The 13,520-nt window shown below is 32.9% G+C and overlaps 1 protein-coding gene across 1 annotated transcript; it reads left to right on the top strand.

The window, feature by feature from the left end:
* The first annotated feature begins 4,602 nt into the window (after nt 1-4,602).
* LOC133705721 (mitochondrial-processing peptidase subunit alpha-like) lies at nt 4,603-11,232 on the top strand. The gene is made up of 13 exons (XM_062131085.1): nt 4,603-4,776; nt 5,039-5,278; nt 5,379-5,675; nt 5,773-5,940; nt 6,053-6,220; nt 6,313-6,399; nt 6,563-6,629; nt 6,890-6,987; nt 7,920-7,992; nt 8,090-8,160; nt 8,288-8,337; nt 10,647-10,759; nt 10,846-11,232. The coding sequence occupies exons 1-13, from the start codon at nt 4,738-4,740 to the stop codon at nt 10,896-10,898; spliced, it is 1,524 nt and encodes a 507-aa protein (XP_061987069.1). The 5' UTR covers nt 4,603-4,737; the 3' UTR covers nt 10,899-11,232.
* Nucleotides 11,233-13,520: the final 2,288 nt, after the last annotated feature.

The raw sequence follows: 13,520 nt of genomic DNA, 5'->3' as shown, positions 1-13,520 counted from the left end.
TGTCATTAAACGACATCATTTTTGACCTTCTAAAATGCCAAAACGCTGAAAACTGAAGAGTGAAGAAGAACGAATCAAAATCAATAACCTAATTAATGTTAATATTTGAAACCCAGCTGAGGATCAGAGGACGTCTGACCATTGATCGCTATTGTTTCTCTACGAAAAGGGTTTGAATCTCCTTCTTTCACTCTCTGTTTTCTTTATTCTTGGCCGTTTTTTCATTTCTGGCATCAATTTAATTTCAGAACTCTCAACTCTGCTACCATCGAGCCCAATCACTGGCATCAATTTCAATCGCTGCCATCGATTCATTGTTCGTTGATTCATTCGCAGCCCAGTCACCTCAGGTATGTTTCTCTAGCTCGATTTCTGTCTTTTCTTCTGCTAGTCAACTCAATTTCTCTAGCCCGATTTCAACTTCTGCTAAAAAAATGAGAACTCTGTTGTTTGCATGATGAACTCTAGAATGATGTTACCATGATTCTTTTGATGAACTCTAGCCCGATTCATTATTCATTGATTCTTTTGATGTTGTTACGGTGTTACCATGATTCAACAGTGAAAAAATGTTGTGTGGAGGTGTCTAAAGATTGTAAGGTTTAGCTTACAATTTGGAAATATATGTAAATCCTTTCCTCTTTCTTTATGTTTTCAAGATTTTGAATCTCTTGAGTGTTTCTTTATAGTAAGTGTTCGTTTGCGAAGATTGCAGGCAAGATTATGAATAGGGATTGAGAGTTTAAATTATGACTGTTTAATGTTTATGATTGTTTTATGAACAAGATTATGACTGTTTTATGTCACTTTTTGTATGTTTTGTGCATGTTTTAATATTATAGGTTCAGAGAGTAAGATATTTTTACTTGTTGTGACTCTGTATTGTGTGGAATTGGATTGTTAGTTTGTTACAATTGTGTTGAATTACACGCCAAAAAATGTTGCTAGTTTGTTAATTTTTTTTGCCTAATCAGATTTGCAGTAGTAAATTACAGTAGTAAAAAACGTTGTTTAATTATTATTTTTGGGTTTACCCGGGTCAACCTATCTGACTCGTGACCCGATCACTTGACCGGGTCGATGACCGGGTCGGGTTTCAAAACTATAGGTTGGATTGTGAGCTCTGTTCTTTAGCGTAAAATTGATCAGTTCATGACTTTTCATTAACAATCCAATTTTTTTTGTTCAATCCTCGTATAAATCATATCAATTATTCTTATAAAACCTTAGGGTCATTTTATTGTTTTGAAATATATTTATTTTAAAAATTTCACATTTATTTATTTATCAGGCTTATTATTGTTTGAATGTAACGTCCTATTTTTTTGTTACACTATCATTTCTTATAATTTATTCTTTATTACCTTACTTATTCTTTAGAAATATTTTATCATTTTTCTTATTATTTTATTCATTGAAACGTGCTACCGATTTTGTTGTTGTTATGAATTCTAAACAAAATTCATTTTATGAAAGTCATCCCTTCTATTATACATCACAATTATTGTTATTATTATTATTTATTTATTTTTTCTTATTTTTGTTTCCAACACTCTTACTGCTTTCAGTTTTATATTTACACGAGAGTTTATACCCAGAACCAAACTTTCTCATCCTTTTCTTTCTTCCCGAAACCAGCAGCAACAACCCTAATTTCCCTCGAGAGTTTTCTTGATTTCTAAACCGAATTCCTTTGAAACCCCTTTTTAATCTCTTCTTCTCTTATGTCTAGTGTTTAAGTTGGTGTAATTTGAGGTGGAAAAACAAAAAACAAATCACACAAACCCTCTCTTTTTCTTCACCTTCCAGTCGGCCATGAATTGCTTCCTAAGAAAGCCATTCATGTATTTATACCCCTCGTTAATTCTATGTCTATAGTAGTCCCTTAAGTTCCCTAAATTCCCTTTTTAACCCCGCTCTTTTATCTCCTATTTGATTCAAATCTTTTTATCGTCAATTGATATTAATCAATTTCACCCCCTTTAATTAATTTCATTTATTCATTTGTATTTTTTAAAATTTCTAGTTTGATTAGTAATTTTAATAATTCAATTATCCAATAAAATTTTGACCAGGATTTACAAAGGTAGTGCTGGCGAAATTGTTCTTGGGCATTGAGTGATTGAGAGCAGATTACGTAGGGTTGTTTCGGGTTTTCGTTTCCTTCTTTCTTGGAGACATGGCTAGGAAAAGAAACATTGGAGAGCACACATTTTGCTGCTGTGAGTCAAGCCTGCCTGCTGGTATGCAGGCTTGGTCTTACCTCTTCGTCTTCTCGGCTGTGTGTGGATGTGTTTTAGCTGCAATGGGCTTCTTTGCTTCTAGATTTCTCTTCACTTGCTTCGGCTTCTCTGATGTCGGCTTCCTGCTGCAAGCGGCTGATGGTTTGTTTCTGGCTGCACCGGGCTCTGTTGTGTTGCTGGTCTTGGCTTAGAGAAAATGGCGTGTAATCATAATCGTGCATTAAATGAAAAACCCAATTGCTTAGGCCCTTTGCCCTTTAGCAGTGTTGGGAGAGCTGCTGCTTTCTCAGTTGGATTGGACGTTCTCTTTTAGGTCTGCATCATTTTCTTTTTTGGTTTGGATAATTCTCTGCCATTTTTTCACCTGGTCGTTGTTTGTTGTTGTTCTTCTGCTTATTAATTCTCTGCCTTCTCAAACATGGCTGCATGTTGCAGCTGAAATTCAAGCTGCCATGCGTTTGGTTAATTGAGCTTTTTTCTATAGCACCTCTTCAAACTTATATAGTAACCATGTATTTTTCTCAGAACTGCAGCCATCTTCCACATGCAAGTACCATTTGCAGGAGATGAAAATGACCCAGAGCAAAATACCTCACCTGCAGATGACAACCTAACAGAACCATGCTGCGAAGCGACAGCTAGCGGATCACGTCGCATTCCCCTCCACAGGTGACTTCCTACGCTATGACCTCTTGGTCACTTTTGATTCTGAACTCTCTCTTCCTAGCATCCCCTCATTAATAACCATGGATCAAATTCTTTATCTTTGCTTTTCATCGCTGCCACTTCTTTATCAGTACGAGATTTAATTTGTTGCCTTTTTATATTTCATGCATTTGCCTCCTCTGGCTTGCACTTGTGTTAAATTAAATCTATAGCTTCCCCTCTATGGCCCTCCGATCCTTTTTTTGACTACCTCTAGCCTGTTTCTACAGTTTACTTACCGGTGATAAGGAGATTCATTTGTGCTTTTGTATTGTTTATTCTCTTTAACCTTGTGCGTTATCCGATTAAAAAAAAACTAGTCCATGCATTCTTAATTTGTTCTATATTATCAACAACCTCCAGCACGTTGATCGATCACTTAGAGTTTTCTCTTTGCACAGGGCAACTAACTTACAATTGATCGATCATCAATCATCACTTTTGGATGTTAAAATGCTGTCAATCGATCGTTTTATCGATCATTCGCCGGCACACCTTTAAATTTTTGTAATCTCCGGCAAAATCTCTTGCCGGCATCCATTGCCTCTGTATGTAATATTAGCCAGCTGCTTATAAGCACTTTCGTGAACAGCCTTCCTTTTGACAAGTTGACGGTTAAGGTTCCTCTCTGCGTTCTCGATCATGGCTCGATCAACATCACTATCCTTTTTCCATGTTCTTTTGTTCATTATACATTTCTCTGCTTATGCGATCATTAACCAGTTCCAGTATGTTACTATTCATCCACGAGAACCAACTTTGTAGTCAACCTTTTTTAGTCTTCTTTTTTCGCTCAAGCAAAAATATTCAATCTTGGAAACCTAATTTCTTCGTTAGAGCATAATTGTCTTTTCTTTTCCGTTTTAATTTATATAAAGGTTCCAAATAATCTGTGATTTGTTATTTTATTTCATTGTTAATTAACCAGTGTGAATTTATTTTATCTATACAAGTGAGGACATTTATTTTCCAAGGTCAATAACTCCAATTTAATCGTGGAGAATTTTTCATTTTTGTAGAAATTAATAAATAATTATATAAAAAAACACGTTTACTATTTATCATTTTTTTAAAACCCATGTTTTCTATTTCTCGTATTCTATAAAATAGAAGTCCAACAATATTAATCATGTATTTGTAATGAATATATTTAGTTTGATTAATGTTCAAGATAATTTATTAGATTTTTTAAATATATTAAAGTTAATGTAAATGATGTGTTCTAAAAATTATTTTTTAAAAAAAGAATTAGAAGCTATTTGAAATTGTATTTCAAACAGTATTTTTTTTAAAAAAAATTCTTGTTTAAAATTATTTATATTTTTGATTTGTTCTCGTAAATTAAAAATTAAATTTTAAAAAATAAAAATAATTATTTTAATATATAAAACATATTTTAAAAAATATGACACTTACAAGTATTTTTTTTATTCTTGATCACACATTTGGAGAGTTTTTTTGTATTGTCAAACTAATTACTTTTATCATCTATTATTTTAAATCTTAAAGATGGATATTTATTTCTATTTTTGTAAAAGAGTTTCATAATTTTCTTAATAGAAATAATTTTAAAACATCAATAAATATCCGATAGGGAAATTCGAAACTTTTTTAGCAAACACAAAAATATTTTATTATTTTTCTAGAGTGACGAATACAAATACATTAAAGTTTTCTTTTGTTTATTTATTTTTTAAATAAATATATAATCAAAGCAAACAAATATAATCAATCTGGGTTTGATCTCTGATAGCAGCTATCATCATCAAATCAGTAGTAAGGCATCATCATGTACAGAACTGCAGTTTCGCGTCTCAGTGCTCTCAAGGTCAGTTTCGTCTCCTAAATCTCTGTTTCTTAAATCTGCTATGATTTTTTTTATGCCCCAGATCTATTCACAGACCTTTTCTGCCTGGTTTCTGAGAAAATTTCATTAAAAGATATGATTTTTTTAAGTCTTTACTGAAAACCCATTTAACATGCAATCGTAATTTGGCGTGGCTGAGCTCTCTGCTTGTTATTTTACCGGGATGCCACCCCTTGGGTTGATGGGCCTAATGTGACCAAGAGAGATACTTTCGTGTGATTAGGGCGGCCGTAGATATCCTACAAGATTTGCAAGTTCGAGTGCTGCAGCAGCCTTGCAATCGTCCTCTTCCAGTGGTTTATTCAGCTGGCTTACTGGGGGAAAGTCCAAGTCTTTGTCACCTCTAGACTTTCCACTTCAAGGAGTTGAACTCCCTTCCACTTTGCCTGATTATGTTGAACCCGGGGTAACTAAGATTACAACACTTGGTAATGGCTTGCGAATTGCATCTGAAACATCACCGGTATTTATGCTTGTATCCTTTTCATTTCTCTTTTCTTGCAGGTCTGTTTTTTTAGTTGTTTTTAGCTTATTGTTTATCAGTTAATTCCCTTGTATACCAGAGCCCTGTGGCGTCAATAGGGTTATATGTTGATTGTGGCTCAGTGTATGAGTCACCAGCAACATTTGGGGCCACTCACTTGCTGGAACGAATGGCATTCAAAAGCACAAGAAACCGCAGCCACTTGCGAGTTGTACGAGAAGTGGAAGCAATTGGGGGCGCTGTGCAATCCTCAGCATCTCGGGAGCAGATGGGATACACATATGATGCTCTGAAGACTTATCTTCCAGAGATGGTTGAGCTACTTATCGATTGTGTGAGGAACCCTGTCTTCCTTGATTGGGAGGTCAATGAACAGGTAAATCAACATTGTGGTGCCATTATGCATCTGCCACTCTTCTTTATGAAATTGCAGATAGGTGGTGCTTATACATGCGATATTCTGCCTCATGCAGCTTCAGAAGGTGAAAGCTGAGATCAGTGAAGCTTCAAAGAATCCTCAAGGTGTGCTTTTAGAGGCGATTCACTCTGCTGGTTTTTCTGGTGGTTTGGCTAATCCTCTTTTAGCCCCAGAATCTTCAATAGATAGATTGAATGGTTCACTCTTGGAGGAATTTGTAGTTGTATGTACAAGTGAAAATTTTCTTTTCTATCATCATGATTTTTAAGTGAGATTATTGCTTTGTTTCAATGAGTCTTGCATTCCTAAGTTGAAGTTTTCTTTGAGTTTTCCAGGAAAATTATACTGCTCCTCGAATGGTGCTTGCAGCTTCTGGTGTTGAACATGAGGAATTGGTAGCCATTGCAGAGCCCCTTTTATCTGACCTGCCTGATAAAAAGAGTCCTGGAGAGCCAGAATCTCTTTATACTGGAGGTGATTTTCGTTGCCAAGCTGATTCAGGGGTATGTATTAAGATGTTTCTGAAGAACAAAAGTTTTTTGTACTATTTTCTAAGCATCTCATAGGAGTTCTCAACACTGACTCTCGATCATAGGACCAGAAAACCCATTTTGCTCTTGCATTTGGACTAAAAGGTGGCTGGCATGATGTGAAGGAGGCTATTACCTTGACAGTTCTTCAGGTTTTTAAAATTTGATTTATGTGTTTTTTGTATTAACTCTATGTAGTTGAATTATGGTAGGTTATTTCTACCCGCATCATGAATTTTCATGTGGTTTCTTTTTAAGCCTTATCAAATATGATTTGATGGAAACAATTAAGTCATATGTTTAATCATACTTTAGGTTCTAATGGGAGGTGGTGGATCATTCTCAGCTGGTGGCCCTGGGAAAGGAATGTATTCAAGGTTATGTAAGTTCGATGCCTATGCCTGATCTGTAATGGACCTATGAATTGATCCTAAATATATACATAGATACAAGAACGTGTTACCATTTCTTCATTGTGCTATGAACACCCACATTTATTGGTCATTATGCTTGTAGTTCTTGGATTCACATTCTTGAGTTGCGAGGTCTGTTATCATGGAATGTACTTTATTCTAATGTTATAATATTTGATTTTTTTATTATTATTTTGGCATAATTGTATTTGTTTGATATGATGAGCAGATCAATGTGTCTTGAATCGACATCACAAAATTCAATTGTTTTCAGCATTCAACAACATTTACAATCACACTGCCATATTTGGCATCGAAGCTACCACGGTAAGCTTGTATCTTTTAACATGCAAATTCTCAAAAAAAAAAAAAAAAGAGGAGGAGGAATGATGAGAAAATATGATTATAGTTGCACAAATACATACATACACAAGCACATGTACACATAAACATGTATTATCATATATCGATAATAGACTAACTTGACTACGAAACAGTTATGAAAATTAAAGTAAATTTACTGAAGTAATTTATTCCAAGAATGCTAGATTAATATCTAAAAGAATGTAGTTTAACTACATTTTAGAAAGTTCACTGGTCATTTATAAGCAAACTAAATCTATTCAGTTCCTTTTCCATTTAATAGCTTCCTTGCATGGATCATCATATTGTATCATTAATTCCACTCTCTGTTATGTATGAATGTCTTCAATGACTCTCATTTAACTGGCAAAGATAAGAGTGAATTTAATAATATGAAATCAAGGACATAATCACTATAAAAATGCCAATGAAATCATCAAGCATGAAAGTTTCGTGGAAACTTTATCGGTTTAAAATTGAAGGCATGGCTGATCAAACTCCCTTTTCTCCACGCCATACTTCTTCTTTTTCTTCGTGCAAGTTTTGCTCTATGATGATGAGCACATCGTTATCAAACTTGTGTGTGTGGGTATGTTTGCGTGCACTTATTTGATGCCTACGATGGTGAGCACATCATTATCATACTGATTTGACTAGACATATGCAAACTTGTATTCCGGAAACACCATTTATGCCTGCTTTGGTGTTCTTGGATCAAGCCCTCATTATGCCATACCATCTTTACATCATATAGCCTAGGTGGCCAACCTTTGCTGATTTATTACTTAAGGCATATGTTAGAACTATAGAACCAGCGGCATAGCTGAGTGTTTTCCTTTGTGGATTATAATCGTTACTACTGTATATGTCATTGCTCTTGATGTTTCTGGATGCAGGATGCAGATTTTGCATCATCAGCCATTGAGCTAGCAGTTAGAGAGCTAACTGAAGTTGCTTCGTCTGGTGCAGGTTTGTCATCATGTCTTTATCCTTTGCTATTATTCTTTCGGCTGTGCAAAATCTGACTTTATCCTGTGCAAACATGTTTCTCTTTCGGTTTTTGAAGTTGACCCAGTGCAGCTACAACGTGCTAAACAGTCCACAAAGTCTGCCATTTTGATGAATCTGGAATCTAGAGTATGTAACATTTTCTTTCTGTTCTTGGTAACAATCATATATATATTAGAGCAGTGCTGCCAGTGGATTGGTACTGTATCCAGGTTTTCTTGAATTTATTTGCTTACCTTTAAGGTATATTATGCAGATGGTTGTTTCAGAAGATATAGGTAGACAAATATTGACATATAACAAGAGGTATGATCTTGTTCCCTACTATCTAGTACCCTATGGACACCCATTTTCATCAATTGTTTCAGAACATTTGTGATCTTTTTATGATACAAGTATTAAAACCCTAACAAAAGCTATAACCAAAATAGAGAATAGAATAAATTCACAAACAAAACAATTAAAACTAAGTATCATAATAACCTAAAATACTGGATTATCTATATAAGGATTTAAATCAAAATAACATGTAATCAATGATTTTCCTGTAAACAAAAATTCTTGGAAAATGTTTTAATCTTGGAAATATATGTTATCTATCAATGTTTGGCTATTTCAATGAAAACCACTTGAAAACAATTGCTTAGTCTTTGGTTTGCGTAGGAAATTAGTGTTAAGAAGGAAAGATGAGCATTTAATTCTTAGGTACCTGCCGGGTGGAGAAAGTCCTCCACCTGACCCAAACTGACCAGGTTGGATTTGAAGTTGGGTGATGGATTTAGATATTCCAGGTCGGAATTGGGTGGAGCAAAAATGGGCTCCAATCCTGATCCACTGCCATCCTTAATTGCCCAGAAGACCATGTCACTGCCCTTGTTTTAACCCAATGGAGATTCACACAATTTTGGAGTCTGTCACCAATATAGCAAAGCACCAGCTCTGTGAAGTTCTTCTCTGTAACTGGATCTTATGGTGTCATCAGGTCTTTTGGGGTTTTTTTTTTTCATCTGAAAGCCACTCACAACTTATGCTTGGGACATATTTCATGCATTGGTATGCATTAGCTTAGAGGTACATCCAAGCCAGTGTGAGACATGGTCGACCAATTACAGATTGACAAAACTAATTGCTTTGTCTATGGTCCTTGAAGGGCTGTACTGTTTATGTACTTCAGACAATTTCATGCAAGAGCTTTTTCCAACTCAGGGAGAATGACATGAGATTTCTTCAAAATAAATTTATTTTATTTCTGTAATTATGTTCATTTACTTAGTTAGGAGTCGTGTGATTAGCATGCAACCTTTAAAACGTTTATTGGAGGCCAAGTTTTGTATGTTCTGATGATCAATACTGGCGTTTATTTTTCCTAAGAGGATTAGGTTTAAAGGTTCTTAATGAGTATAAATCAGCTAATAGAGGTACTTCACAAGACATTTTCTGTTCTCTCTATCAATTTATTCAAGATTTAAGAGCTTTCTTGATGAAGTGAAATCATGATATCTCATTTCAGCTTCGATGTTATTCACATTCTACCATTCTTTTGCTGTAATTTCTGTTTGAATTGTTTCTCTTCCCACCCTATGCCACAGTTGAAATCCCCAGCCTCCCTCCTTTTCTAATTTTTAAATGCCTTTCTAGTTTTATGGTGCTATTCATTTCAAAAATCTGGTTGTGTTTATATTGGATTTTGCCAACAAAAGAAAAAAGAATGAAATAACTTCAGCATGCTATCTATCATAAAATTGTTAAACCAAAACCCATAATATCAGCTATTTGATTTTGGTTATTATACCCTGTCCGTTTTCGTTTTGAGGTTGAAAGTTTTGGTTATGAAAACTTTGAAATGAAAATTTATGGGAAACTAGCAGCTTACCCTGTCACACGTTGCGAGAGACATTCAAAATTAAAGGAGTTCCAATTTTCAACACTACAAATTTGAGGTTGTTTCCCTTCACTGGTGGAGGGTCCATCAAGGAGAGCTGCTATTTTCTTTTATAGTTCTAATTTCAATTAATCAGGGTTTTCAATGCTTTGTGAGAAGTGCTTCTAACAATATTTTTTCTTCAGTTTGGATGGAATATATTTTAAATAATCAGTTCTATCATTCAAAACTTTCCTTGTTATTTCCATGCTGGATAGTGGGATTGCCAGTGGAAAGGTTGGGAAATTTTGGGCCTGGAGGTGAAATTTCTACCTTATACACCATCTCTTATCTCACTTCCAAACGAGGCAAATTTCATCATCTCACGTGTTCTTTGCTCCCCCTTTATTTCTGTTTATTTTTACTCCTCCCAGACAGTGTAAAGGTCTGCTATAGATGTGCCCTTCCATACTTCCATGTGAGTGTTGGATGTCAAGCTGACATTCTGAAGTTCAGTTCCTGAATGCCTTGCAGATTTTTATGCCAGTTAATATAGGTGTTAATTTATCTTCCATAATTTTGGTAACTCCAACTTGACTTCATGAATTTCCTTGGAGGTTGAACTCGCCTATTCATGATGTCAGCCAAATTAGCAAAACAGTGCGCAATGATTTCTTGATTGCATATAATGTTCTAGTTAATCATCTCAAAGTTGTATGATCTTTTGTTTACCTGCAACATTTGCCATGTTTAGGAAACCTTTGGAGGATTTCTTGAAGGCTGTAGATGAGGTTACATCGCAGGATATTACCGAAATTTCCCAAAAGCTTGTTTCTTCTCCTCTCACAATGGCATCATATGGAGAAGGTATTCGCAATCACTATGAATTCTCTGCTTTGTATGTTGGTGAGTTCTTTGATTATTTACATTTTCTTTTGACTCCTTTTCTGCAGTTATCAATATCCCAACCTATGATGCAGTAAGCAGCATGTTCAAGTCAAAATGATTCTTCCCCTCACAGCAAATCGGGGGGAGGATCTGCGACAAACCTACATTTTTTGTTACAGCCAATTTGAGTTGGAGTTCATCTTCAATGGTCCCTTTCCTTTCTTTATCAATAAATCGGTGAATCTTTGGCCAGCAGCATTTGATATTCCTGACGTTGCCCTACAGTGCTTTCTTTCCATACTGGCTTTGTAATCTATATCTTCCCAGTCATCGTGGAAAAAGAAGATCATATTCTTTTGAGTGACATTTTATTGATGAAGGGATGTCTCATGGTGTTGATTTATTCGATTTTGTACTAACGATATTGATTTATACAAATAATTCCATCACAATCTTGAGCAGGAATTGAATTTTATCTTCAAAATAAGTAAATAAAGAGGCATGAACATGAAGAATCAAATATTAGAAAACGTTTTAAAAATATATTTCACTTGAAATGGTTTTACATTGATGGGTTTTCAGTGTCTTTTATATTGGTTTTAATGTTTTGATATTAAAAAAAATATTTTAATAAATTTTTAAATAAAAAATATTTTTAAAAAGCTTTAAAATAACCAGCCATATGATAACATTGAACTCGGTAATCGTGCAAGCTAAACAATTATAATTGTTGACGTGAAAAATCTTTATTAAAAATAAAAATATATTTATTTCATCTGAAAAGAGTGTAAATCATGTTCTTTAAAAATTTATTTTTAAGTTAAAAATTAATTTTTATATATTTTAAATCGTTTTAATATATTAATTTTAAAAATATAAAAAAATATTATTTTAATTTATTTTAATATAAAAAACATCTTAAAAAACAATCTATATACAATTAAAAACAAAAACAGAAAAACAGCAAGCATATTTTGAAGAAGAAAAACTGAAAATCACTCGTGTGTTCGTTTTAATTCAGACCATGTGAAAAAGTTTTGGTCAAATCTTACCTTTGTTTGCAAAATTTAGTCAACCTAATTATTATACTAATTAATTTTTTAAAAAATATTTAAGAAACAAGAATTTTTTTCCAACTAAAAAAAAATGTTTAACTAATTAAAAAGATCTTTATCGAAAGACTTAAATTTTAAAAAATTTCAGGTTGACTATTTCCAATTTTATATATTTCTTAAATATTTTTGAAATTTTATGGTTTTAAAAAAGTATTTTTTATTTTTTAAAATTTAAAATAAATCATGAAAGATTTTCAATTGGAAACCATTTATAATTTCATTGGATTTATTTTAATTGACTATATTTTTATAAAAATAAGGTATGAGTTAACCATTTCTTTTACAAATATTTAATTGTTTAATTAATACAAATACATGGACGATTTAATGAATGTGTCATGATTTCATCTAATTAATTATTATTATTATTATTATTATTATTATTATTATAATATGTTCTGCGTGCGTATAAAGCTTGTTATATGAGGTTCTACTCTCACAAATTTATGTGGGAGTTAATTATGAATTAATTCTTTTATTTTATGAGATAAATTAATTATTCCCTTAACTACGAAAATTATGAAATAATTTTATAGTTTTTTTATTTCATTAATATATTAGTTTCTCTGTCAATTATTCATTATTAAATTTAGATGTCCTTAATTTAATTGTCTGTTTTCCAAAGTTTTTTTTTCAAAATTTTCTTCACGCGTTCTCTCCTCCACTCCTTTTTCTCTGCTTTCTTTTACCTTCACCTTTTTCTCCGCCTCTTTCTTTCCCCTCCTCCCCTCCACCGTCGCTTACCTTCCCTTTTCTTTTTGCTCCATCATTGCAACGACCCACTACCAAAAAAAAAAAACAAAAAAAATCGAAGTTGAAAGATAAAAGAAAGAGAAAATGTGGAGAAACGCTGTCCAGCCACCTATCGGTAGCAAAACAACAATCATATGACTCCCCATCTTCAAAAGTTGATACCAAAATTGGACCAATACACTATTTGATTTAGGTTTTCTAAAACTTGATTTTTTCTATATTAAAGTTAAATTTTGAATTTTAAAATATTTTTTAATGCTGTCAGGTTGTTCAAAAAATATAAATAATTGGTTTCATGATCATTTGAGGTGGTTTTGAGCATAATTATTAAATATAACTTTGCGTGGGTTTATAGGTTAATTTTTGAGTCAATATAAACTATTAAAAAATGACTTTGTTTCAATTTTGTTTAAAAAAATTAAACAATATTGATGTGGATAAATTTTTAAAACAAATGATATTGTTTTTGATAAAAATTAAAAAAATAAATTGAAGTTCACTGAATTAAATCTCAATCAATCTTGTCCATTTAAATTATATTACGAGTTGATTCATTAAATTATTTAAATTAACTTTGTTAGCTTCCAAATCGATTGAAAAGAAAATACAACTAGGCTAGGTTATAAGTTATTATAAGTTATGACGGAATTAATAATTATAGTTTTGAGGTGTCGGGTTAGTGATGATATTATAGAAAAATAACATGCATGTTTTCGAGTGTAATTAAAATTGTTTTTTAAAATATTTTTTACTTGAAAATACATCAAACTAATAATTTTTTTATATTTTTTAAAATTTATTTTAAAATATATCCCAACAACAATCTTAAACAACGTACAAATCATGACAAGGCATATGGGATTTTAGCAAAA

Source organism: Populus nigra, chromosome 10, assembly GCF_951802175.1.
Source record: "Populus nigra chromosome 10, ddPopNigr1.1, whole genome shotgun sequence".
Taxonomy (NCBI): domain Eukaryota; kingdom Viridiplantae; phylum Streptophyta; class Magnoliopsida; order Malpighiales; family Salicaceae; genus Populus; species Populus nigra.
The sequence above is the reverse complement of the archived record's forward strand: the minus strand, read 5'-3'. Positions and strand labels throughout refer to the sequence as shown.

Excerpts from the sequence above, each read along its gene's own strand:
- LOC133705721 (XM_062131085.1), top strand. The coding sequence starts at position 4,738 with ATGTACAGAACTGCAGTTTCGCGTCTCAGTGCTCTCAAG. Across the intron at positions 8,161-8,287 it reads TGATGAATCTGGAATCTAGA|ATGGTTGTTTCAGAAGATAT; the intron begins GTATGTAACATT and ends TATATTATGCAG. Across the intron at positions 8,338-10,646 it reads ATATTGACATATAACAAGAG|GAAACCTTTGGAGGATTTCT; the intron begins GTATGATCTTGT and ends TGCCATGTTTAG.